Raw genomic sequence first — 25717 nt, forward strand, 5'->3', positions numbered from 1 at the left:
GAAAAATTTTTGACATTTGCCTTAAGAAAGAAAAGAAAGAAAAAAATGTCAGGCTCCTCCGCCTCCATTTAGCGCCGCAATTTGAACATTCGGTTTAAAAACGCATCTGAGGTGTTCTTTGATCCATGCTTGACTTCACCAATAAAAATAAATAAATAAATAAGGCTTAAATACGTGTTATAGGCCTAAATGAGCGTTCAAAAACAATGCTAGCTACGGTAACAAAAGTTATCATAAATCCTTAAAGGGATAACGCTCCATGATTACTCCCTAAAGGTGAAAGGAGACAGTTGATTAATAAAACTGATTGATTTTGAAAATAAATTCCTTGTGCTCTCCCATCGAAAATCCAACCCGGACTCCCGTACACCAAAGGCACACACACACTAGCCACTAGACCAGAGGAGGAAGACCTCTTAAAGCATTTCGCTTCCGAGATAATTATAAGATAGCTAAATCTCATACACCGAATCTGAGTTTTAAAATATTACCAGCTGATTTTAGGCCACAGATAGTATGTTTATGATTCTTAAACTGGATGTTATCCTTTTACGAGATGAAAAAAAAAAAAAAAAAAAAAAAAAAAAATACTGCTAAAATGTGAGATTACACATGAAAGAGGAATGTGTATGCAGGGTTGGCAAAAAACATGGGTTTTATTAAAAAAACCAAAAAACCGTTTTTCTTGTTTAAACCAGGTTTTTTTAGTTTAAACAATTTGCTCTATATATTCATATCATATATGGACAGAAATAAGTTTGTTTCGCCTTGATGTTATTATGCAACAACAGGGTTATGCTGGAAGGGGTCACATAAGCTTAAAGCGGAATAAAAACCGCTTCTCGAGTTACATCCGAGAGAAATTGTCCTCCATTTGAACTTGGAACCAGGACTAATTGGCCACAAATGCGATACGTCTGCCGACTCACTCACGAAGGAATCCTGATAAAAAGATACGTTGTACTGATCTTTACATGCTTCTTAATATAACTGTCAAGAGTCATTTCAGAAGGACAAAAAGATAAACAGTTGCACAAGTGAAACCATTACACAGAATTACATATGAACAATTTCAAAGTACTACGGAGTACAGAAGAACTAATTTAGTTCAAGTTAGTTAACAACGACTTTTATTGGTCCAAATTAAAGAAATACACCGACTTAATCTGCATATCAATAAGAAAAGTGAATAAAGATACGAATTATTTGAGTCTACTTTGGCTCAAACTCATTTATACATAGATAGATACCAAAGATACTTATTTCACTAAACGCCTCTCGTGGGGTCTGTATGACCTCCCCCCCCCCCACACACACAAAAAGTACGGCATTTTCGATGTATTTTATCAATAGTAAACATTGAAACGCAACAATATTTAGAATTTTTCTTCGATTGCAATTACATAACAATAATAACAACTACAAAAAATCACAAAATAAATATTTATAAACTTATAAAAAAAAAAGTTGCTTTTGCAGTATAATCTCTTTGAGTAATGAATGAGGAATTTAGGTCTGAATATATTACGAATAATATACGGGAGTGAAACGTGATAACCCACAAATATGTGTTCATCAAGATTTTACAAACACACTTTTACAAACATTTTTTTTTGTTTTTTGGTTTAAACCAGCCAACCCTGTGTGTATGATATTAAATTTTACCGATGCTGTACCTCCACACAACATAAGAATAAGAAAGCGATATTTCGTATTTACACGATTAGGGTTACTAGTGTGAAACAATTACAAGTGCTATAAGAAGCCGTATCTATACCTGTTGACATTTTCGAGTATTTCCGATAAAGATTACAGCCAGGAATTTATTTCCTACATTGTTATAAACGTTTAAATGTTGCGAAAACCACATTCAGAATTAAACAAGGATTAAGATTCGGAATTAGAATTCTAAGATGTCGGCATCTAAGGCAATTTAGCTCGTCACGTATTTGTAAGACGGCGTCCCTCGGCGAGCCCACTATTCGGGGAAAGGGAAGGAAGAAAGGATTGGGGAAGGAAGGAAGCGGACTAGAATCTATAATTTAGGTACCATCCCGGCATTTGCCTGGTGTGAATGAGGAAAACCCAAGAAAAACCCCACTTATGGTTCGCCTGAAAAAGCTGTTACTCTTTTTTGATTGCGTGTCCCCACCGGAAATCGTACCCGAAACAGCTCGTACCAAAGCAGAATTAAACAAATACAACCACTTAGATAGAAACTTTCTAATTACAACAGTGATACACAATACATTCATTCAAACCTTTACGTAATTTATTTTAAACATTTAATCGCACCAGTGGCGTATTTACGATTTTGTTTCGGGGGAGGCTTTGCTAACTTTCGGGGGGGGGGCTGAAAATGTGAAAATTCAGCAAGATATTTAATATATTTTACTATAGTAAGATTTCGGGCGAGCATAAGCCCGGAAGCCTCCCCCCTAAATACGCCACTGAATCGCACAGTCGAATTTTTACGGGACCGTAATGGGGTTCATGATTTATGTACTTCTTTAATCAAGAAATCGACCCATAGTGGCTTATAAATTGTTTCTTATCAAAGGAACTGCATTCCCGGGTGCAGATTCACTTTAGGAGGGTTTAACCGTTACGTGCATAGATACAATGTGCGGACATGTCATATAAACTACAGTGCCAAAGCAGAAACCAACCACTTAAAGCAAGAAGAATATCTAACCAAGTTAGTACAGGGAGAACCGCTCGAAGGGAGCAGACGCGTCAGCGACGGTGAGTTTGAGCTTAAGGGATGATAGTGGAAACAGACTATGTTCCTTTCCTCATGTTACTACATGCCTTGCCTGTGAGACAGGTCTATCGTTACGGATCATGACCTAACAGAAAAAAAAAATGAAATCTTTGAGTTTTACGTCCCACGGTAATGCCGGTTAGGCTAAAGGAGACGGTGATTATGAGAAATGAATGAAATGGTGGAATGAAGAAAGTGGCAGGAAACGGGGGAACCCCGAGAAAACCCACGCACACGGTGTTTACATGACCTAACAGACTGCACCGATACAGAAATTCTATTCATCATGAGTTCCTTATCGACTATTACATGGTAACAAAATATATACAGTTTCGTTTAGGTATTTTAACATTGTTAAGCATCCTAGGGATAAAATGCGTATATATTTCGATTACTTATACATTCCTCTTTTGAGGTAACATTTGATATTTCTTTCGTAAATTTTACAAACTTATGTCCCCATAAAATACAACTGCATTCGTTTCATTTCGAATGTGGTGTACTGAAAGTCATCATGTATTGCGCAAAACGAACAGGGAGAAAAAATAAATACGCTAAACTGTAATTTGAAGATTATCTTCGTTTACGCGTATACCCTTTGTTACTTCGCGCCTGCAACTTACGGGGGGATCTCTGCACGGGCCTACCAACTTCGCCTTACCCTGAACCAGGATACAATTCTTGTTTGTAGGGACCTTCAAACACGGGCTAGTGCGTATATTTTGCATAAATAATCGTCTCCATGTTATATTAGTTTGCAGACACATTGTAAATCTGCACGAAATTATATGGGTATGCGCCATGAAAATAGCACTGTGGCTATCACTACATATACAGTGATATCACTTGAAACCAAGAAAAAATTCAGTTAACGCAAAACGTACCGTAAGACGGCGTTACTTTGCACAAGATATGAAAAGAGTTTCACAGTCTTATGTCAGCAAAACCATGAACAGAAAAGAGGAAGTTTCAACTGGCACCTGATTTCAACTGTAAGATAGAACATCTAACTGTATTTTGGCTATAATGTTGGCGGTTAACATCAGTTCAACATTACCAAGAGGGTTCATTGTTGTAGAGGTATGGAAAGCAGTCACTGTAAAGGCCGCCAAAATTTAAAAGATTTAAAAGATCACGTACGAGATTTTCCATCAAAGTTAAGTCAGTTTCGTAGAATACTCTGTGTATAATGGAACTTCGATGGAATAGTTGAAATTGAAATGTGAAACGTTTTACAGTCATAAAAAAGTAAAATTGGGAGAAGACAGTTTCAGTCTCTACTCGCGGTTACTTTGCACGGGTCCAAAATACCGCTTAGATAGGAAATTATTACTATTGGAACCTCCTGCATTCTAAATTTAGGTAAATTTCCTATTTAGGAAGATACTGGAATGATTATCTTGTTGAAAAATAAATTATGAACAGTGGCGGATCCAGAAAAGTAGTTTGAGAGAGGCTTCACTCACAAAGACTTCGTTTTTTCAAGAAATGAGCCGACTTTTTGGGGGGCGGGCTTCAGCTTATAGGAATGATTAACATAAGATTTTTTAAAAAAAGAAATCATGCAATTTGGGTGGGATTCAGCCTGAAAGTCCCAAATCCCGTAAATCTTCCACTAATTACGGTTGAGATGATATTCTTGGACATAAGAAATAACCAAGGCAAATCAGTTCACGGGGATTTTTTTCTGTCCCTGAGTTGGCATTTTTGTGGGACATATGCTAAACTATTAGAATGCGGTTCCTGTGCCGGTAGCAGAAAATACATAATTTTCTTTACAAATATTGATAATTCAAACGAAGTACTAATACCAGTAGCATCATTTTAATATCAATATTTGTAGATTGCATACAGTTTTGTGTAGAAAGTAAAATGTATAAATACTGTAGGGAAAACATTGCACAGAAACGTTATGTTCGTATGTCGAACATACTTTTTTGTATGTTGTGCAAAGTAACCCCATCTATGGGGTTACTTTGCACCAAAGATTATATTTCAATAACTATGGTTATACTGAATGTTTAATAATGAACTTGCGCTAATGTTTTCCTTATATATCTAGCTATTATATGTTTAAAATGCAGTGTTCTAAATCATTACGTTTATAAGTTACATGCGATTTCCTTTAAAATGGCTTAAATCTTGTGTAAAGTCTTACGGTACTTTCATGCTGTTTTAATTCTTTAAACGTGAAGTGAATTTAAATCCAAAGGCCAAAATTAAAATGTCTTCTTTACAGCACGAAACATCAGAATAATTAGTCCTTCTACATTACATAACTAGACTTCAGAACTGTTACATGAAGCAGTAAATAGTTATATATTCAGGTCAGAATAAATCAAGAATGCCTTTATCTCCTCCAAATACATCGACGGTTCCGAAGCTGATACTATGACTTACAGTGAGCCGTTCTAAACCATTACTGGAAATCAATAACCTACCCTAACAGAACAGAACCGAACTGTAACAACTAATAAAGCCAATAAAATCATAAGCCTAAACCAACATCATATCGGTATTACCATAGGTTAGTGAAATTGATAATTTGTAACACCAGTAATAATAATAATAATAAAAAAATAACCCAAATGAAGCACTTGCGGCTAATATTTATATTTGTATGACCAAAAAAGCTCCATTCCGCAAAGAAATATATTTTCTAAAACGACCACAATTACGATTAAAATAAACATGAGACACTATTAATCTGCCACTCATACTATATCTCGGACATAGGTTCACTCTACGATCACAATCATTATTATTATTATTTTTTTTTTTTTCAAAGTCAATTAAACTGCACAAAGCCGCAAAGCGAAAACATTTCACGTCCGAATTCAAAACGCAATTATTTAAGAAAGACCAGTTAACATATTAAGTTCATCGAGCGGATTTTGAAGTTCTAAAACTAACTGCCGAGTCGCCATGCAAAATAAATAAATAAATAAATAAATAAATAAATAAAATAAAATAAATAAATAAATAAAATAAAATAAATAACAAATAAAAAAGATGTTCAAACAACTACGAACTACCCTCTTGATACACTAGTGCTGTACTAGGGAGGCATCTAGTGGCAAAAATCGAAAGAACCAAAGCACACACGATATGACATTATAGTTCGATTCCACCCAGAGATTCGAATCACTAATAACCGCGCCAAAAGTCACTGTTAAGCACAAAGTAAACTCTTACCAAGTCTAACCTGTTAAAACACAAATTTGCCCATAAGGAGCCCTTAACCAAAGCAAAGTGAAATGATTTGTGTTCTAACTTACTACGCGCAATCATGGAAGTGTCCGAGAGTTAAGATATCCGTATATTTGTCAAAATTTACGTTAGTAATGTATTATGTTACTTTGGAACACAAATGTGCAGGCAATCAGGGAATTACATGTAACTTCTTCAGTGACGTACAAAAATATAATCTAACACGTAAGATGTTTTTATGCCATATACAATTTTACGCTATTCTCCTATATGTGTATATCTACCGTTATTTACACACCTACTCCCTACTGACGCACTCTCTCGCTCCTGCTGGGGAACCTCTGCTGCGCTGCTGCCCTGACACGGTTAAATAGCATGCGTGCTTTTTAGTAACTACCTAGCACAAGTTGGTTAATGTATTTTGCACAAAAGTCCTTATCGTGTACGCACACTGGACCTCTCGTAAAATGAAACTGCACAGAGGAATGCAAGTTTCCATCCCATCCATGATTTCTTAAGATACAGAGTCGATTTACTTAAAAAGAACTATGTATTACATGAATTTGTTTTTGGTTCCGTATACAAATCTGCAACGTTATTGCTGTTGCTTCTAAGAAACTATACTCTTTTTATCAATTAAGAAAAAAAAACTCGATATCCTCACTAAGATTTATCAATCAAAAGCATTTATAAGGACCTATTTGAACATTTAATAGCAATTGTCACAGAAAAATACAAATATACTTAGAAGACTGAGAGTATTCGGTTTTAGATTGATAAATAACTTAACCAGTGTATTTTAACTTTGTTTCTTAACGTCACAGAGAAAGTGCTAAATTTTGTTTAAAATAAAACAAATTATTTACATACGTATCAACGTTGCTTGCGCTGCAATTCTGAACCAAAACTTCTCAAAACAAACGAACAGCGGTTTCTTTGTCCCATAGCATAAATCCATTCAGTAAAAACTACTATCCAATGGAGTTTTCATGATTTTATTTCTTAAATCTCTTAAAATTTCAAACTAAGAAATATGAAATTACTTGTAATACTCTGTATTCTTTAAACTAATGTATTTCAGCTATAACACATTGACATTTTTTCCTAAAATTTGAGTTAAAATTATTCTTAACAGAATAAGATATAATTGTGCCCTATCATTTGCCAACTCGAGAGCGCGAGGTTCTTTCGTACAGTGTTGTGCATTTGTTTTGTTTATTCTTTTCGTGCGATTGAAATTGTGACTTGTTCTAATACTTGGTTAACTATAATTTATAAAGTGAAGTTGCGAGTGACATTTTCTCTTAGTTCTCGTAAAGGTCCTTTATCACAAAGTATATTTTCGTGCTTACAGATTGACGAACTGTCGGGACACAGGTGAATATTATTATTATTTATGGCGAAAATCAACCACTTTCCGAGTATTGCTTTCTATATTATTGCCTTTCCATTGCTAACGTCCACCTTTAAGACATGGGTGCGTAATGTAGAGTAGAAATATATTTTGGTGCTGGTCTAATTAAGGTACGCCATATTACAAATTTTACTGGTAAAACTCAATTTTACTGGAAATACATGAACAACTTTCTGCAGGCTGCATAATTAATAAGTTAGAGAGCTGTATTTAGGTTTTCAAGTGTAGGGTTCCTAGTGTAAATTCATTACAAGTGTTTTGCGACGGCCGCCAGCGGAGTATTTCTGAACAGTATACGAAAGCTGAAATTTATATTTACATATGTAGTATTGTTAGTGTGAAACCATTTTAAATGCTATTAGAACTCGTATCATTGCAAAAATCCACATGTTTTCACTACACTTTCTTACTCGTATACGCACCGTCGCTGACGTGCACCTGCCCCTCGCACGAGCGCACTGTCTTCGCCCTACCCTGAATCAATTAGTATTTGTGCTTTCAGTTAGCTTTTATGCCATACTCCCAGATGGTAATTTTTCAACAATTACTTCTGTTGGCCCATTTAAATTTTATCTGTGCTAAGTACGGTAATGTCATATTTTGTTATATAATTGTGGAGACCAGTAAAAAGATAAATAGTGAAAGAATTACAATATTTCCACAGTTATATCGAGTTGTGTGCCTAAACATGACCTGCACGTATATTTTTCCTTATAATTAGCCTATAAGGAAATTTTCTACAAGGGAGCCCATAAGTCCTTCAAAGTTATCTCCCAAAGAATCCAGTAGATGGCAAGTTCATGACGGCACAATAGCGCTACAGCCAGAACTGAAACGCCAGTCAGCAGAATAGCGTCAACCAGGCTTGCCACGCAGGCAGAAATTTTTGTCGCAATCCCTCCCCTGTCAAGTTAATGGTCATCTTAGCGTTCGACATTAGATGGTAATTTTGTCCATTTCGTCCCACGTAGCCAAACTGTGAGCGCACTGTGCTACTCCTGCACTTTGCTGCAGTGACACCTACGTCCTGGTAGTTGGGGGAGATGCCCATACGGTAGCGTGTATCCGAAATAATTTGGCGCGATGGGGACGGGGAGTACTCGAGCATCCACCAAATTCGCCAGACTTCCCATGCGATTTTGATGTCATACCAAAACTGAAGAGTCATTGCGGGGAACACCCTTTTGAACACTTAAAGGTTCAATCAGAAGATTCGATCATGGTGATGCCACAGTTGTGTAGCGTTTTCTACATTGTTGGTAGTAGATGGTGGATTTTTTTTTTTTTTTTTTTTTTTGGAAGATTACGACTAGGGACTCGAGATACCACTGCTGTGTATTTCTGGACTTTATGCTGTAATTACACTCTAATGGTTTGTAATATTGTAATTCAAGGTAAAACACTCATAAAACGAACAATTCGTTATACTAACTTTTCTTGTGCCATATGTATGTTCATACAACTCTGTGCTCTTGCTTCGTTCCACTTTCATAAAGATAAATGAAAGCTGAAAAAAGTAATTGCCATGACATTTGCGGTAACCCTCGTATAACCATAGAAGTGCTCCGTGAAGTTAGTAGGGACATGGGCTGAATATGTCAACAAAGAAAAAGATAATTATTTCTAACATTTACTGTACCGGTATCTCACCTATCTGCAGAATACTACATATGTTCTTTTAGTTGTCTGTACCTCGGGGATTAAATTGAATTGTTTATGCAGCAAGGTAGTTTGAAATAGTATCCCAAAAAGAAAATAAACTGACAATAAAATAAACTGACAATCCAGAGTAATTTTTAACTTTAAGTAGTACTGAATACTACAAAATTTACTGTGGCCCTGCGTAGTGTAGTCGCTAACTCTCTCGCCTTCGGTGCGAGCGGCCCCGGGTTCGATTCCTGGTGGGGGCACTCGAATGAAAAAAGTGTAAGAAGCTTTTTCAGGCCAACCATCGCGAATTTGGTTTTCGTGGGGTTCCCTCATTCACACCAGGCAAATGCGTGGGTGGTACCTATATAACCCGGGCCACTTCCGTCCTTCCCCAATCCTTTCTTCCTTCGCTTTCTCCGGATAGTGTGATTGCCGAGGGACTTCATCCCTCATACGTGATGGGTTAACATGCCAATAGATGCCGAAAGCATAGAAATGTTATTCCTAATGCTAATCCTTTCTTCCTTCCCTTTCATCGGATAGTGTGCTCGCCGAGGGACGTCATCCCAGATACGTGACGGGCTAAATGGCCATAGATGCCGAAAACCCAGAAATTAATCCTAAATCCTACAAAAAATACTTTCCGTATTCGTTCCAGTGACTTTTCTCCTCTTTCGCTTTCTTTCTTTTTTTTTTTTTTTTTTTCCTATAAAAGCAAGGAATTCGTGTTACTATTCGGTTCAAAATCTCTTGTCGTCGCGAATTCTGTCGAGGAATCTGAAGCTTAAAATATACAAAACGATAATCTTGCCTGTTGTTCTGTATGGTTGCGAAACATGGTCATTTACTCTGCGGGAAGAACATAGTTTGAAAGTATTTGAGAACAAGATCCTGAGACGAATATTCGGACCCAAGAGGAACGGGGATGGGGAATGGCGGAAACTTCATAACGAGGAATTACATAATTTATACGGTTTACCCAACATTGTTAGGGTCGTCAAGTCTAGGAGGCTTAGGTAAGCGGGTCATGTAGCTAGAATGGAAGAAAGTAGAAACGCTTTCAAAGTCTTGACTGGAAGACCAATCGGAAAACGACCATTAGGAAGACCTAGGCGCAGATGGGAGGACAATATTAAGATGGATCTCGCAGAGATTGGAATACAAAGTAGAAATTGGATAGGCCATAGAGTTAGTTAGTTAACTATATGGGATTTCTTACTATTTTATTTTTTGATTTAGGCTCGAGTCATTGCCCAGCGACCAGGTTTTCCAGTGTTCTTCCGCACTTTGCTATACACAATAATGTTATGTGAAAATCAAATAATAAGAAACTTCAAAGTTTTTAGTTGTTAACTGAAAAATAGATAGTAGCTAGCAATCCCGACCAAATATGTTAGGTAATGAGATTTAAAATGCAATTTAAAAAACAATAGCTCCTACATGTTTTCCTTTCGTAGGGTAAAATATGCAATCAGAGGAACCAGTGGCGGATGCTGAGAAGGAAGGCGAAAGCTCTTCTCCGAGAGAGCAAGAAGAACAGGATGACGATTGGTGTGTAGCCTGTTCCGATGATGAAAAGTATGAATCTACGAAATGCAAAAAGGTAATGAATTGTCTTGTAGTATAAAAATAGACGTTGAATTGATATGCACAGATCTCATTAAACATGGTTCCAATCCCAATACGTCTGCGTCACATATGTCCTCGGCACTGAAGAGCTGTAACACGGAAAATTTTTATTGTTTTTCGGTAGATGCATGAACCCTTGTTACAAATGCTATTAAGTTGTAGACCGGAAGATAAGATTTTAAAATAGGTTTCTACATGATTTGAAGCTCATTGTGTATCAGTTAGAAATCTTGATAGATATAGGACTGAATAAAATGTTGATGTTTGATATTGTTTAACCCTTTTAAATTTTGGGTTTTTTAAGGTAATTTTTAGGCTTTCAGTCAAGCAGCTACAGTACCAACACTATTGATGCTAGAATCATGGTTCGCACTTTTTTTTTTTTTTTTTGTAATGAAGCAGTGTTTCCAACTGCATCAGTTTCCCTATTACGTACCAAATGCGAGAAATTCCAGCTTTAAGTGGGAAAAAGGGATTTTTTGAAAAAAAAATCCTCTTTTATCGCGAATTTCTCCGCTCAGGTATATGACACGCAGATGCGAATGGTGCCAAAAAAAAAAAAAAAAAACTTTGCTTCATTGTGAAAATAATGAGGAACGATGAATGTACGGGAAAAAATATTCTTGACGCTATAGCCGATTTATCAATTTTCCCTCGATAATACATTTTCAGTCATTTTCTATCCAATCCGCTTCAGCATAAAGACTAATCATTGTAGGAACATGAATTGTACTTCGTATTGTTCGGCATGAATCGGCCGTTCGAACGGTATAACTTATATGTCTATATCGTGCACCTGAGGGGAGAAAATTCCCTTCCCCCAAAAGGGAATTTTTTGTAAAAATCCCCTTTTCCGGCCGCTTCTGGTACATAATAGGGAAATTTGAGTGCTACATTTGGAAACTCTGCTTTATAATGAAACCAACGAGGCACAAACTATGTTTCTAAGATTAATAAGGATGCGTCACGATTTTTTTTTTAAAGCTTTAAAATTTACCCTTTTTAAAAGCGCCTTCGTTGTTTGTGACGTCACTGCCCCCAGGCATCGCACACGTGACTGTAAAATGCCCATAAAACATGTTCTTTGATGCTTCCATACTTGAATAAATGCAAAAAAAAAAAAAAAAAAAAAAAAAAAACGGTGGGAAAAGCTTTACTAGAGATTTATAAAGCAAATTCCGAAGGTCGATGCCATAGCCTGTATACAGTCCAAAACTTTTAAAAAGGTTAACACACTCGTATCAAAATATACGAAAAACAGTCAAAAATCTCCCGGAATGTTGTAGTTTTGGTGATATAATCAAGATGAATCTTCTACAGTACAGTCCTTAAGGTTGCCTAATCATGAATTAAACAAGTATGAACAGGTCATAACAGGTAGGGTACGAGTACTGTAGCTGAACAGAAGAGAGTGTGGTGACCAGTTTGGCGTAATGCTGAAGTTCGAGCAACACGGAAACATCAAGTTCAGGTGCAAAGAGGGGAAATCTGTTTCAGAGACTTTCAATAACTTTAAAAACACTTTAGGACCATCAGATTTTCGGCTCTTCCAATTCTAAAAATGGGCCTGTACTCGTTTTGTCATCGTAGAAGAGATCAAAACCCACACGACAGCTGAACTTCGGAAGATACCAAAAATAAAAAAAAAAAAAAAATCATCGGTGTTTCCAATACTGGTAGTAGCGGTGGAGCAAATGTGTGTTCCGAAATACCTACTTTAAAAGCGATTAAGTAAATGAATACTTATTTGTAGTAACAAAGAACTAGAACAAAATTCTGGGAACTTTTTGATTGGCCCTCGTATATTTACAGTAGAGCACCGATTATCCGAACTAATGCAGACCTGACTAATCTCGGACAATACAGACTTTCTGCAAAATGAAGATCAGTATTGTACATATAATGCAAAGGCATGAGATACTGCACAATAAGTAAACATGCGTATATTAATTGCTGTACAGCACGTTGAATCATTGTGCGAGGGGTGATCACAAAGTAAGATTACAAAGCCTACAGTGAACAGCCTATACAGTCAACAGAGAGTATATACAATAGGTTATTTTACGACATAGTTCCATATCGGTTGAGATGTTTGTCGCATCGTGGGATGAGTTTAAAGATTCCCTCGTGGTAAAAATCCTGTCCTTGCTAATTCAGCCACATTGTCCCGAAGTGATTGGCATCTCAGGCTGTATCAAGAAGTTGATTAGCGTTCAATATATGCTCAATGTACACTATTTTAAAACATGTGAAGCATTCCGGGTAGTAATGGTGAACTCAACAAAGACTTACTGTAGGAAAAACGCATTTTAAACTTTCTTCACAATGAAGAACTCTACAAAACGTTATTCTTTCAATTAGTTATTATTGTTGAAATTTCTGTTATGATTATTATGTTTTGGGCAAATAAAAAAGCTGTCCACATGTTGAGTTTGTCCTTACTATTTGAAACGCCTCATACTATATGTAGTAAATTTGTATCAAATTAAAATAGTTGTTGAAAATAATCTAGAGTCTTTTTTTCAATTCTTAAAGATTATTTGTAAATACTATGTTTTCTTAAAATACACGCAATGCTCCAAATATGTTTTGAAATTCAGAGCAAACTTGCTTTATAATATTGTAGTACCTATCCCCATCACTCCATCAACGTAGAGAAATGTTCTTAACTTTGCAACACTATTTTTTCAGACTACAAGAAAGTGTGAACCAATAAGGGTTACAAACACACTATTCACCCCCCAACACGGCTATTAACAGAGATGAGTTGCCACATTTAACATTAAGGTACCCTACACGGCTGCCGACGAACAAACCATGTGGTGTGCTTCAGTTTCTCTTCAAAGTCTGTGGCGCCCAGATGACACGTTTGCCTCAAAAGTGTACGGTTCATTTCGTTCTTCTCAACAAAAAAAGAGGAATGGAAAGAAAGGAAAGGGACTCCGTAATTATAAATTAGTTATTACAGAGAATATGAATTTAAATTAAGTATTTACATATATTTTACTATGGTTATGTGAATATGTGTCCGTAAGATACAAATGAACACGAAATTAAAATACTATTATTATTAAATAAGGAAAAATAACTATGACGAAAAACTTACTTGATGTACAGAACATAATATTCGTTCTCCCTATCTCATCATCATTGCCTCCTAACGGTATAATAAAATAACTGTGTTGACATTTTTGAAAATCCCGCCTTTAGTCCAGGCCTTTTGTATTATATCACATGCATATCTCACTACATTATTCGATATTAAAGTAGCCCTTCCCTCTGGTCTAGTAGCTACCGCGTGTGCCTGTGGTGCACATAGTCCCGGGTTCGATTTCCAGTGAAAGCACAAAAGTACATGTAATTTTATAACTTCTAACAAGTTATAACTTCAACAACTTCTAACAGTGCTGTAGAATAGGTGAAAAAAAAAAAAAAAAAAATGAGCAGTAGAAATTCCAGCTATTCCAAATCAGGAACAGACTTTTGTTCTCGGTTTTGAAGCGTGTGAAACAAGAAACGGACTGTAAAGTTAAACGAATTAGTTTTGCGGAAGAGTTTTCAACATAATATATCATTTGTAACAACAAAAATTAGCACAAAGATGTTATCCAATTACAAAAATTATGCGATGTATTCCGTGTGTACTATTTGTGAAAAATTCTCTGCAAAGAAAGCTGTTTCCTAGGAAAGTACAGGTCGACAAATTTTCCGTCACAGTAGAAGAAGAGTGCAAAAGACCATATAAATTAAATCATTAATCAGTTATTCTATTTTTAATCTTCAAGATTTATCACTATGGCAAATCTATAACCTGAAATCGCTTTAGCAGCAAATCTAAATCAGTTAAACTGAAGAAGTGCCAAGTATGTCTTGAAACTGTTTGTAAACTTAATCTTTATTGATTTTGTACATAAGGTTTTATTTGAATATTTAGATAAATTAAGTTCATGTTACGTTGAATAAACAAAGTACTCATCTCTTCTGCCTATTGTGCTTGAAGTGAATTCATGGATATGATCTACTGGTTTCCAACATCTGACTGACGAAGGGTGCTGCAGCGTTCTTATTAAAGGTGCAACAGAGATGAATACCGTATTTATTTACGAAAAGATGTACTAGAGCAGGGTTTCTCAACCTAGAGGTCGCGATCCCTAGAAGGTCGCGAATGGTGAGCGGAAGAGATAAATATAATTAGAATCTAATACCGAAAAATATTTCAAAATATTATTTTGAATTTTTTTTCTGATAGGCATAATTTTTTATTTATACATACTGTTAAGAATAGCAAAAAATAGGTCTACTAAACATTTTCGCAACAGGTGCAGAGTTGTTTAAAAATCAATTTAAATGAAAGAGGTACGATATGAAACGGGCTGAAGAGGAAAATTGCATATTGAAATACAATTAAAATTGAAAGCTAATGAGAGACATGAGCATGGTGTGATTTCACTAGTGCGGCTCAGCTGAAAAGCGATTTCTTGTCTTTATTTTAATGCTTATCATGGAAGAAAGAAAGAAAAAAACCCGCTTTCGAACAAGTACGATGTAAGAAATGGAATTATTACTTTTAAAGCAGCAGATACGAAACCAGGATATTCTTCTCTCCTCTCCAGCAGAACTTGTTCAAGTCTTCGTTACAGAAAACTAGTTGCAAGGACTTGTCGCACGATAATTCTATTAGTTGATCAAGAAGTTGTGGGCTTAGATCAGCTACTTTGATGGCCTCTTCAATGAAGGGGTTTAATACCCATCTTGAAGCATCACTTACATCGTAGGGAATATATTCTACCATCTGCTCTTAAAGCCGTTATAGATGTTTGCAGATTAAACTGGACAGTCCTCCCGTGTCAAAAGAATTATGGGAGTTATGAAGTTTTAAAATTTTCAAACGACCTCCATTTTAAATTACGGTATTTTGAAATTAAAAGAGTATTTCTATTAAATGAAAACATTTCTGCTTCTTGACAGAAATCTTATTTCAACATTTATATTTTGGATATTTATATTTTTGTTATGTTCTGTTTGTTTTTCTTTCATTTTTGTCACGAAGGGCTGGGTTTATAGTCTTAACTAGGTTCTATTTGTATATTTGCATCTCTTATTGGAGGAAGTAATACAAATATATATCTCTTACTTGAGTTTTCTCATGCTGGTGATGTTAATTGCATGTTTATTTTATTTTTATTTTTGTTGTGTGTTTCAATATTTATCAGGTTTGTAATTATGTAAGTCTATTGTAAATGGGAATATTCTTTTCCTGTAATAGGTGTCCAATAAATAAATAAAATAGTATGACGGATTGGATTCGATATTTGTAATATGAATGAACTGACCAATTTGGTTATAATCCATTCGCTTTTAGGGCAGTTACTGTATCCACTGTATACAAGAAATGCATTCTACTATTATAGAAATAGATGGATATCATGAGATATCCGCAATAAGCATATTAAAAATCTCACACAAGCTTATTACAAACCAGAAATTATAAGGGGGTCGCTGGCAAGAGGGTGTGATAAAATGGGGGTCATGATAGGAATTAGGTTGAGGAAAACTGTGCTAGAGGTACGTTGTATATATCACATGTTGTTATATTTCCTAAAATACGTCATGAGTCTATTTAAACTCTTTCTTCAACTTATTCCAGGGTGAACTAAGATGGGAGCCTGCTCCACCTGATATACTACAATTGTACGAAATGGTGAATCAAGTGGGTGTTATTGAGTTAGAATGGCAGTGCCCGGGACGACGAGCGCCATCTCCCGTCAGCACAGATTACTATGAAGAAGAGGAAGAGGACGAGGAAAGGTAAATATTTTATTATCTAAAATGCTTAAAATATGTAGCGTGAAATACTTACAAGCTTCTCTAATAGAATTTTGGTGCCAAAAGTTCCATTGCAATATTCTGTTTGGTCAATTACTGACCAAAAACTGAAACAGGTTAAATAGTAATATGACTGGTTCAAAAATATATTGCATATAAAAAAGCTAAGAAATAAGGGTGTGAGAAGTTTCTGTTGATTATGGAACGATCTAAACATGTGTGATAAATGTAGAAAATCACCATTTGTAGAAAGCAAATTTTGGGAAACAAACCGTGACTTACCTTGTAACTCGGTTATCTTCTTTAATTGAAATTTTCGGAGTTCCTCCGTGGCTATGCAGTTAGCATGCGCGCCTTTGGCGTGGGAGACCCGGCTTCGCTTCCTAGCGGAGCTCATGTTCGGATTCCACGTTAATCAGTAGGTCCCGTCTCATATAGCCTCGCTGCTGAAAGGGACATTAAAACTCAAAATCAACTCAATTCAATCAATTTAATTTTTCGATCTACGCGGGGATCTTTAGCAGCCATATATGCTGCGTCACCTGACCCTTACCTTTATATATCTAATTGTGGTTTTCAGCTTTGTAGCTTTTCTATAATATAGATAATATCTCTACCTTTCCGCGGCAAGGGAGCTTGCGTACTTCACTGATCCCAAGAGCTATGCTGTCAGAGGGCTTGCCATGCCGGACCGGTCCATGCTTTAGGGGTAGGAGCCAGACGAAGAGAGAGATTATCGTAGTGGACAGAAGATCTACCATTACCACACTGAGGCTGAAGATGATTGAGATCGGCAAGGCTTCAGATGTGGACAAAAACAGGCAGGGACAGGATGTCCTCTATGGCTGTTTCACTGCGAGGTGGAAGGACTTGGGACACTACCACATAACTCAGTCCCTAGAAAACTAACATGGAAAACGTTTTAATATATTCATGTTTGCTCACCAACCTATGGTTGAGGAGAGAAAAAATAAGAAGCTTTCCTATAAAATACAACTTTACACAGTGTGTTCTATTTTCTATTTCTGTTTCTGATTAACACTCATTGTAACTCTAACAGACCTCTCGCTATTATGTGTAAAAACTGAGTTGAGTTTAGTTGATTTTGAGTTTAACGTCCCGTTCAGCAGCGAGACTATATGAGACGTGGACCTACTGATTAACATGGAATCCGAACCACATGAGCTCCCGCCGGGAGTGTAAAAACTGGTTGTTGCAATTAACGTAACCACAAAACATGAATTTGAGTAAATAATAATAATAATAATAATAATAATAATAATAATAATTTCATAGTGGCACCAAATAAAGGAGAAATCATGCAATTTCACAAATAAACGTTGAAGAAATACTCTGTGTAAAATGGTATTTGATAAGAAATCTATAAACCAGAATTTGAATCGGTGACGATTTATAAACCTTTGCTGAAGATGAAAAAAAAATGAAATCTTTGAGTTTTACGTCCCACGGTTATGCCGGTTAAACTAAAGGAGACGGTGGTTATGAGAAATGAATGAAATGGTGGAATGAAGAAAGTGGGAGGAAACGGGAGAACCCCGAGAAAACCCACGCACACGGTGTTTGTCCACCACAAAGTTCACTTGGCGGGAGCAGGGTTTGAACCCGGGACCCCTTTGCTGAAGATGTCCGCATAAATCGAAATTGTCAATTAAAGGAAAATAACTGAAGTGCAAGGTAAGTCATATTTCTTATGAATATGTACACTACAGAAATAATGTAAGTAAAAGGCTAATAGTCACCGCCTTTTACTTACATTATTTTTAATCATTATCACCGCTCGCAATATAATGATAATGTACACTACAGCTTCAATCAGTAGATAAATCTCAGTGGGAGTGTGTGAGATTACCTTTGAATGTTTAGTAAGCGTTTCTCAATCATTTTCAGTTATTGGCACACTAATTGTGTAATTTGAAACCCTAACGCATTATCTTTTAAAAAAAAATCCATAGGTAATGCTAACTTACTTTGTATTTCTTTATTATATAGAAATATTAGCTAATGAGTTGCAACTGTGTGGCTATCAAATAACGAATAATTATCGTTACCATATTTAAAGACATGTGTAATAAACTTTTCTGTAAATCGTGCGTTATATTCCGTAATATCCTTAATGTCTCAAGATTTTGAAAATGTCTAGCCTAAGTAAATACAAAAAGCAACACAAACTTTAAAACTATAGAGTACATCATTTTATATTTTGAGTGAAAACCGCAGTTTAAGTAAGATACAGAGAATCGTGTTAAATTGTATTGAAAACTAAGCTTTCCTTTCAGCCTTCGTATTACCAGCCAACCTTTTCAGTGTCGTTGTCCGATAGAAGGTGATAGTGGAAAGCAGGATACTGAAATTCTACTATAAGAACGTGTAAATACTCAGTGATATTATGACTTGCTCCTTGCATACAATCATTTACGCAATGGCATAGTTGGTAATGCGTCTACCCATCAATTAGACGGCCTGGGTGGAGGGTGAGATTCATTCCCTCGTTCGACCTTCCTTCAGAAGCGTCTCTGTGTTTGACCTAACTTATGTCAAATCAGTACCTGAGAAAACCCGAAGATTAAAGGCAATTGGAGCGTAGTTCTTACTGAATCATCATCTCTTAACTGCGGACGTTATGAAACTTGTGTAGCTCTTTGCTTTCACACACGTACGGATGACATTGGCCCGTTCCGAAATGATGAATCGTATCTTATCTTCATCTGTTTACTGCACGTTCGTATATGTAACAACGTGCTTCCGTCTTACTGCATTACATGCTTGTTATTGAACAGAAAGGAGTTATTAATCTCCGAAAACAAAGTCCCATTACTTGCATAATTATAGAATTATATACAGATAATCCTCGACTTACGTAAATTCATACTTTTATTATACGTAAAGTCATACTTAAGTAAGAAACTTCCGATACAAGTAAAATTTACGAACGGTAATCTAAGAAAATCTGACGTAAGAAACAGTATTACATTTCTTAATTGCTTTGAGAGCCACCTAGTGACTGAGGCATAAACTAACTGGGTAGTTAACTATTGCTGAATTGTTATTAAGGTTTTTCTTTCTTTCTTTTTAACCATAGGCGTTGTAACAATATGAGCATATTCTTAAAGCATGAGACATATTATGTAATTGAGTTTCTGCATTCCGGTATTATTAAACAGTACTTTTTAGTATTCTTTTATTATGCGTTTGCAACAAACCTTAAGTTATACTAAAAATTGCATTTACGCAACGAGTCCTGGAACAAATATTTACATGAGACAAGAACTGTCAGTATATAGTTGTGATGTTGCTTTGTTAGTTTCGTAAACAGTCCTAGAACAGTATTTTTTAAAAAAAGCATACACTCTCGCGATACACTGCTGAGGCTTGATAACGTCGATGATGGGCATTTCAACGTGTGCCCATCGTTACAGTGATATGTATGGAAGAATACATTTTTGCTTGAGAGTGTACATTTTTTCTCACTTCAGTCATTGTAGACGTTTATAATACATAAAAATACAGAAACCATGTATTTACGCCCCTTGTAATATTATGTGAGTTGAGACAACAGTTTCTTTTCATGCTTGCTCGATACTGATTGGCATTGATGATCCTGTAACATTTATCTTCTTAGACGCAATAATAAATCTTGTAAATTTAACGAGTTCGTAGGGCAGGAAACTAAGGAGGATAGGACACAAAGAAATTCCTACAATGATAGAAAATGTATTTAATGACGTTTAAAAATTAGAAAATAATGTAAATAAATATTTTTAATAATATGCTTTTCTTAAAATAAAACAAATCGTACTAAAAAGTAAAATAATAATAATACTATTATTATTATTATTATTATTATTATTATTATTATTATTAATAATAATAATAATAATAATAATAATAATAATAATAATAATAATAACGTGGTGTCTGGTTCGGTGTTGATGATTTAAAATAGAGGTTAGTTAATGGCAGCTAATATTATCATAACCTGATCGATCTGCGTTTGATGATAGCAAACCAGACAACCAACTAAATGACTACACTTAACGTATGTTATTCTTAATCCTCATTACAGTTAATGAGGGGGTGCGGTGGTAGAGCGTTCACCTCCGGTGCTTGGGGTCCCTGGTTCGATCCCAGCTCGCGCCGTGTGGACTTTGTGGTGGACAAACACCGTGCTCGTGGGTTTTCTCGGGGTTCTCCCGTTTCCTCCCACTTTCTTCATTTCACTCATTTCTCATTATCACCGTCTCCTTTAGCCTAACCGGCATAACCGTGGGACGTTAAACTTAAAGATTTCATTTTTTCATTACAGTTAAATCAATAATGACCTTGGGTCTTGCATAGGCAGTGTGGCTATTAGCTACTTTCCTATTTCTTTCTTAAGATCTTAAGTTTACGGTTTGAACACAAGTACATATATTTAATTATAGTTAACTTTAGTTGCAGCTAATTATCATTTGGTTCTGACAATAGTTGCTTAACTTAGATATCTCAAGAGGAACTACTGACCTGGTTGCTGCTAATGTATTCCAGTACTGTTATAAAGATATTGGAATTATAATCAGTAAAGATATAGAAATTTGGAAGTCGAATTCCCGAGATTTTTCTGAAACGAGAATTTAACCGAAACTGCTCTCTTTGTGTTCTACATGCAGGTTGAAAACTACCTTTCGTGTTTATTGCAATATTTTAGATTCCTGCCACTACAAGTACTTTGTGGATAACTCAATTGTCTTTGCCTGTAGTAAAACTTCCTTATACCTGACTCTAGACTTTTACAAATGTTTCTACGTATTTCCTTGATTGTGAAGTTTATGGAGTAATGTGCATATACAGATTTCTTTATACGGAAGTCTGGCTTTAAACAATACAAGAGATTCTTAAGTTAGTTTCCGTATACACTTATACTGTCTGACCTGTTAATTATTAATGTATCCACCACAATAATAATAATTCTGTTGTCAAGTAAATTACTTTATAAGAAATCTGTTTATGTATGACTAAAAAGAAAACTGTGGAGAAAATTCGTTACATATTGTAAATTCATATTAGAGCACTCCTCATGCTTTACTTTTCAGTGATGTATAAGTTGAATTTTTTGAGAGTGCTCCCCATGCTTTTCTTTTTAGTCATGCATAAGTAGAATCTTTATGAGAGTGCTTCCCATGCGGTACTTTTCAGTGATGCATAAGTAATTTTTATGAGAGTGCTGCTCATGCTTTACTTTTTAGTCACGCATAAGTATATTTTTTTTATGAGAGTGCTCCCCATGCTTTACTTTTTTAGTCACGCATAAGTAGAATTTTTATGAGAGTGCTCCCCATGCTTTACTTTTTAGTCACGCATAAGTAGATTTTTTATGAGAGTGCTCCCCATGCTTTACTTTTTTAGTCAGGCATAAGTAGAATTTTTTATGAGAGTGCTCCCCATGCTTTACTTTTTTAGTCACACATAAGTAGAATTTTTTTATGAGTGCTCCCCATGCTTTACTTTTTTAGTTACGCATAAGTAGAATTTTTTTATGAGAGTTCTCTCCGTGCTTTTCTTTTTAGTCATGCATAAGTAGAAACTTAAAGAGAGTGCTCCCTATGCTTTACTTTTCAGGGATGCATAAATAGATTATTTTAAACTAATTTTCTTGACAACAGATTTTTTTTTAACTTTTCAGTAAGATTTTTTTTTATTTTTTTTAAAGGAAAGCGTGTTTTTAAAAATGTTTATTTTATTCTTTTTATTTTAGTCCAGGAATATGAAAGCCCTACTCATGAGGGATATATTTATGCCTTACTTTACATAGGCAGTAAGCTGGAGGCTCAGGGTCGATTCTCGGCTCTGTCGTGTATTTTTCCTTGGTGAAATTCAATGTAATTTTACGTGTAATGAAAGTTGGGTGTTGAAAAGAATTGGTTATTGTCTTTATTGCTTTATTAGGTGATAATATTTTAACTCTACCTGTACCTCTATTTAAGCCAGTTTAAGCGGTATACAAAATGGTAAAAGACTGAGTATTCTCATATCATGTGTGAAATGACATATTAATCGTATGTTATCTTTCTTTTCTCCTTGTAGTAGGCCAGAAGAGAAGTCCGATTTTGATTTCATGGAAGATGTATCAGCTCCCAAGCTTCGTCGTAGTGGCGATGCGGTGCCGAAAGGAAGCGCTAAGAAGAAAACGACGAGCTGGGATGGAATCCTGTCCAACATTCGACGTCATCGTAAATTAGAAGAACTGGAAAAGGCACAAGAGACTGCTGCAGCCAATAAACTTCAAGACGAAACCATAGTTACTACTTCTTAATACCGTGTTCAGTGCTTTTTTACAGTTTGATGAATTGTTAACTATTTAACTGTCAGTTTGATCATTCAGGTGAAGTTTTTTATAGTACAAATACATCTACAAGAGAAGATGTGAGTGGAAGACATATCGAAGATAAAATGTAGTGCTTACTGGTTTGTCGAATGAAGGAAGTTAATGTTTCTGCCAATCGGTTCAGGTCATTAAACACAACCAAGTGCAAATTAAAAGCGTAAAATGTGCTACTGAATCTCAATATTTAAAATTGAGTTTTTGAATATTCATTATTTGCTTTATAATGAGGATTTTACAGGGTGAGGCATATGTCGGTTAACAACCCTGTAGCACACGAACGGGTTGGCGTTCACACTTAGTTCATGGTATATGTTTTTCGGATGGGTAATGGATCATATTGCCCGACGTGGATGCCATGGCGGCCATCTTGGATCCAACTTTGGATTTTTAAATGGGAAGGAGGCATATGGGGTATCATTTGACATGAACTCGAGCTCAAGAAAACAGTGGTGCAGTCCATTTTCACCTACCGTTATTGGTTAAGAAGTTATTGCGTCACAAAGGGTGTAATTTGGCATTACAACATGTGCTTTATGTGCTGTCCTTCTTGAGCAAGACATACTGCAAGACGCCTCTGCCAACCCGCATGGACTCGCAACAGCATATCCGTGCTGACGGTTTCACAACATTGCAGAATTCGCTACATCAGATGGTGGATATCACGGATGAGTTCTTGATAAACCAGGTTCTTCTAACGGCTCCAGAGAAAAGTCTAGCGGCGTAACATCTGGGGATCGTGGTGGCCACTCTATCGATTCCCGTCGACCTATCCAGTGTCCTGGAAATTGTCTATCGAGCCATTGGCGTGAACATAACGCATAGTGAGCTGGAGCCCCATCTTTCTGGAAAAAGGATAAAGGATACCTTCGTCATTCAAGACAGCAGGAAACATCATCCTCGAGCAGATCACAATATTTCTCACCGGTCAGGACACTGTGGATGAAGTACGGTCCAATAATGCGCGTCCTCCAGATTCCACACCATACCATAACCTTTTCCCCACCCACCTTTTTGTTGTCTTGGCGCCAATCTGGGTTTGTATCAGTCCAGTATCTGTTATTTTCTTTATTGACCTCTCCGTGGACGAAAAATAATGCCCCATCACTGAAAAGAACACGTTGTGGGAACATGGGATCCCCCTCACACTTTTCTGTGGCCCATTCAGCAAACTGTACTCACCTGTCTGGATCATCCTCTGTTAACCACTGCTGGAGTTACAGCTTGTATGGGGGCCACTTGTTCACATGCAGCACCCCTAACACAGATCGCTGACTGATTCCTGTCATGGATGCCACATGAGAACTTCTTCAAGAACTTGAACACTGCAACTTATGAGGTGTTCTCCCTCTCTGGGTGGAATGCATTAAACTCGGACGCAATCACCCTGGCAGATCATCCACCACTTTTCACCACGATTTCGATTCGTTCTGGGATTGTTAACGACATCTTACATCACCTGGAAAAACGAGAGAAACATGCTGAAGTGCCAAATTTTCACCTTTGCGACGCAGTAATTTCTTAACCGATAACGGTAGGTGAAAGTGGACTGCACCGTTGTTTCCCTGAGAACGAGATAGTGTTAAATGATACGCCAAATACCCCCTTTTCCATTCAGAAATCCAAAGTTGGATTCAAGATGGCCTCCATGGCCACCGTGTCGTTCAATATGGTCCATTATCCACCCGAACAACATATACCATGAACCAAGTGTGGACACCAAGCCGTTCGTTTGCTACAGGAGTGTTAACCGACTCATGCCTCACCGTGTTTCAAATATCAAGTTTTCCATAATAAACCATAGTATCAATTCGTTGATAACTCATAGAGATCAGTACTGTAATCTGCAAACATTTGTTTCCCTACTATAACATTAGTTATCAGTATTCTTTGTCCCGTAAAGTTGCATCCAAAGATTTTGTTTTAATATGTCGATTTTATTAATGACCTGTTCTGATCTATTCTTCATATGGTTCGTACTAATCCTTTTTAACCTGTTTTCTTGTTGGAATTGTTAGTTCTATATTTTATCTTCAAACACGTGAAGTTTGTGAATGGCATTGTATGGTGTAAATGTTATGGTGGTTCTTGTAAATTGAGACGAGACATACTTTGTATATAACAATCTATGAACATTTAGTACCAAGTGATTCGTGAAAATCGCTATTATTCGTAACAAACAGTTTAATAAACGAAATACACTGTAGTTTTATTTATACATATGATAGGATAAACATAGGATTTATTTTTACTATTGTTAAGAGGTCTTCGATGTGTAACTGTTCCTTCTAGTAACTTCTGTGTCTGTGTTGCTTTTTACTTTCATAAAGTTTACAAAAGAATTAATTGCAGTTTATTCAACTAGAAAAATTATTAAATACAGTGGATTCACGGTTTACGAAAGTTTGGTTTATGAACAAATTTAGTGAACAATTTTCTGCTCCGGCTTGCGAATAATATTTCGAGATACGAATGTACATACGCACACTTGTATTGACAATTCAACGCGTCTACTGCCCTAGTAGTGGTTTTGCGCGTTTAACCTAAATATTATCTGTCAGAGTTCTCTGTTCAAAAACTACTTTTTGTTCTTTTTTCGTAACATTTTACTAATATTACTGATAAACTAACATGAATCTTTTGTGGTGCGCTACCTAAATAAACAAAATGACACAAGGTGAAGTCGCATCTTATGAACTTTCAATAATCAAATGTAACACATAACCACTATATTTCCGACTAAATTTGATATTTTCATCATATCACAGTACAGCATAGAACACAAGGCAAAAGAAAGGAAGAAAGAAAGAAAAACCTTTCCTATTTGGGAGCCAAATTTCCGAAA

At 36.1% G+C, this 25717-nt stretch overlaps 2 protein-coding genes across 3 annotated transcripts in view; one reads left to right on the plus strand and one right to left on the minus strand.

Annotated features, from left to right (window-relative positions):
- holn1 (CD2 antigen cytoplasmic tail-binding protein 2 homolog holn1) overlaps nucleotides 1-6986 on the minus strand; it is a 34444-nt gene extending 27458 nt beyond the window's left edge. The window contains exon 1 of one of the 2 annotated variants that reach the window (XM_081768037.1): nucleotides 6845-6986. The gene's annotated coding sequence lies outside the window, so the exon portion shown is untranslated. Of the gene's footprint in view, nucleotides 1-6276; nucleotides 6594-6844 lie in introns of those variants that run through there. The other variant, XM_081768038.1, reaches the window with a different exon arrangement.
- A 162-nt stretch (nucleotides 6987-7148) lies between these two features.
- On the plus strand, nucleotides 7149-25214 carry Pa1 (PTIP binding protein Pa1). The gene is made up of 4 exons (XM_081768039.1): nucleotides 7149-7351; nucleotides 10496-10641; nucleotides 16315-16475; nucleotides 22575-25214. The coding sequence occupies exons 2-4, from the start codon at nucleotides 10504-10506 to the stop codon at nucleotides 22801-22803; spliced, it is 528 nt and encodes a 175-aa protein (XP_081624165.1). The 5' UTR covers nucleotides 7149-7351; nucleotides 10496-10503; the 3' UTR covers nucleotides 22804-25214.
- The last annotated feature ends 503 nt before the right edge of the window (nucleotides 25215-25717 follow it).

This window comes from Thermobia domestica, chromosome 8, assembly GCF_964235325.1.
Source record: "Thermobia domestica chromosome 8, izTheDome1.hap1.1, whole genome shotgun sequence".
NCBI lineage: Eukaryota > Metazoa > Arthropoda > Insecta > Zygentoma > Lepismatidae > Thermobia > Thermobia domestica.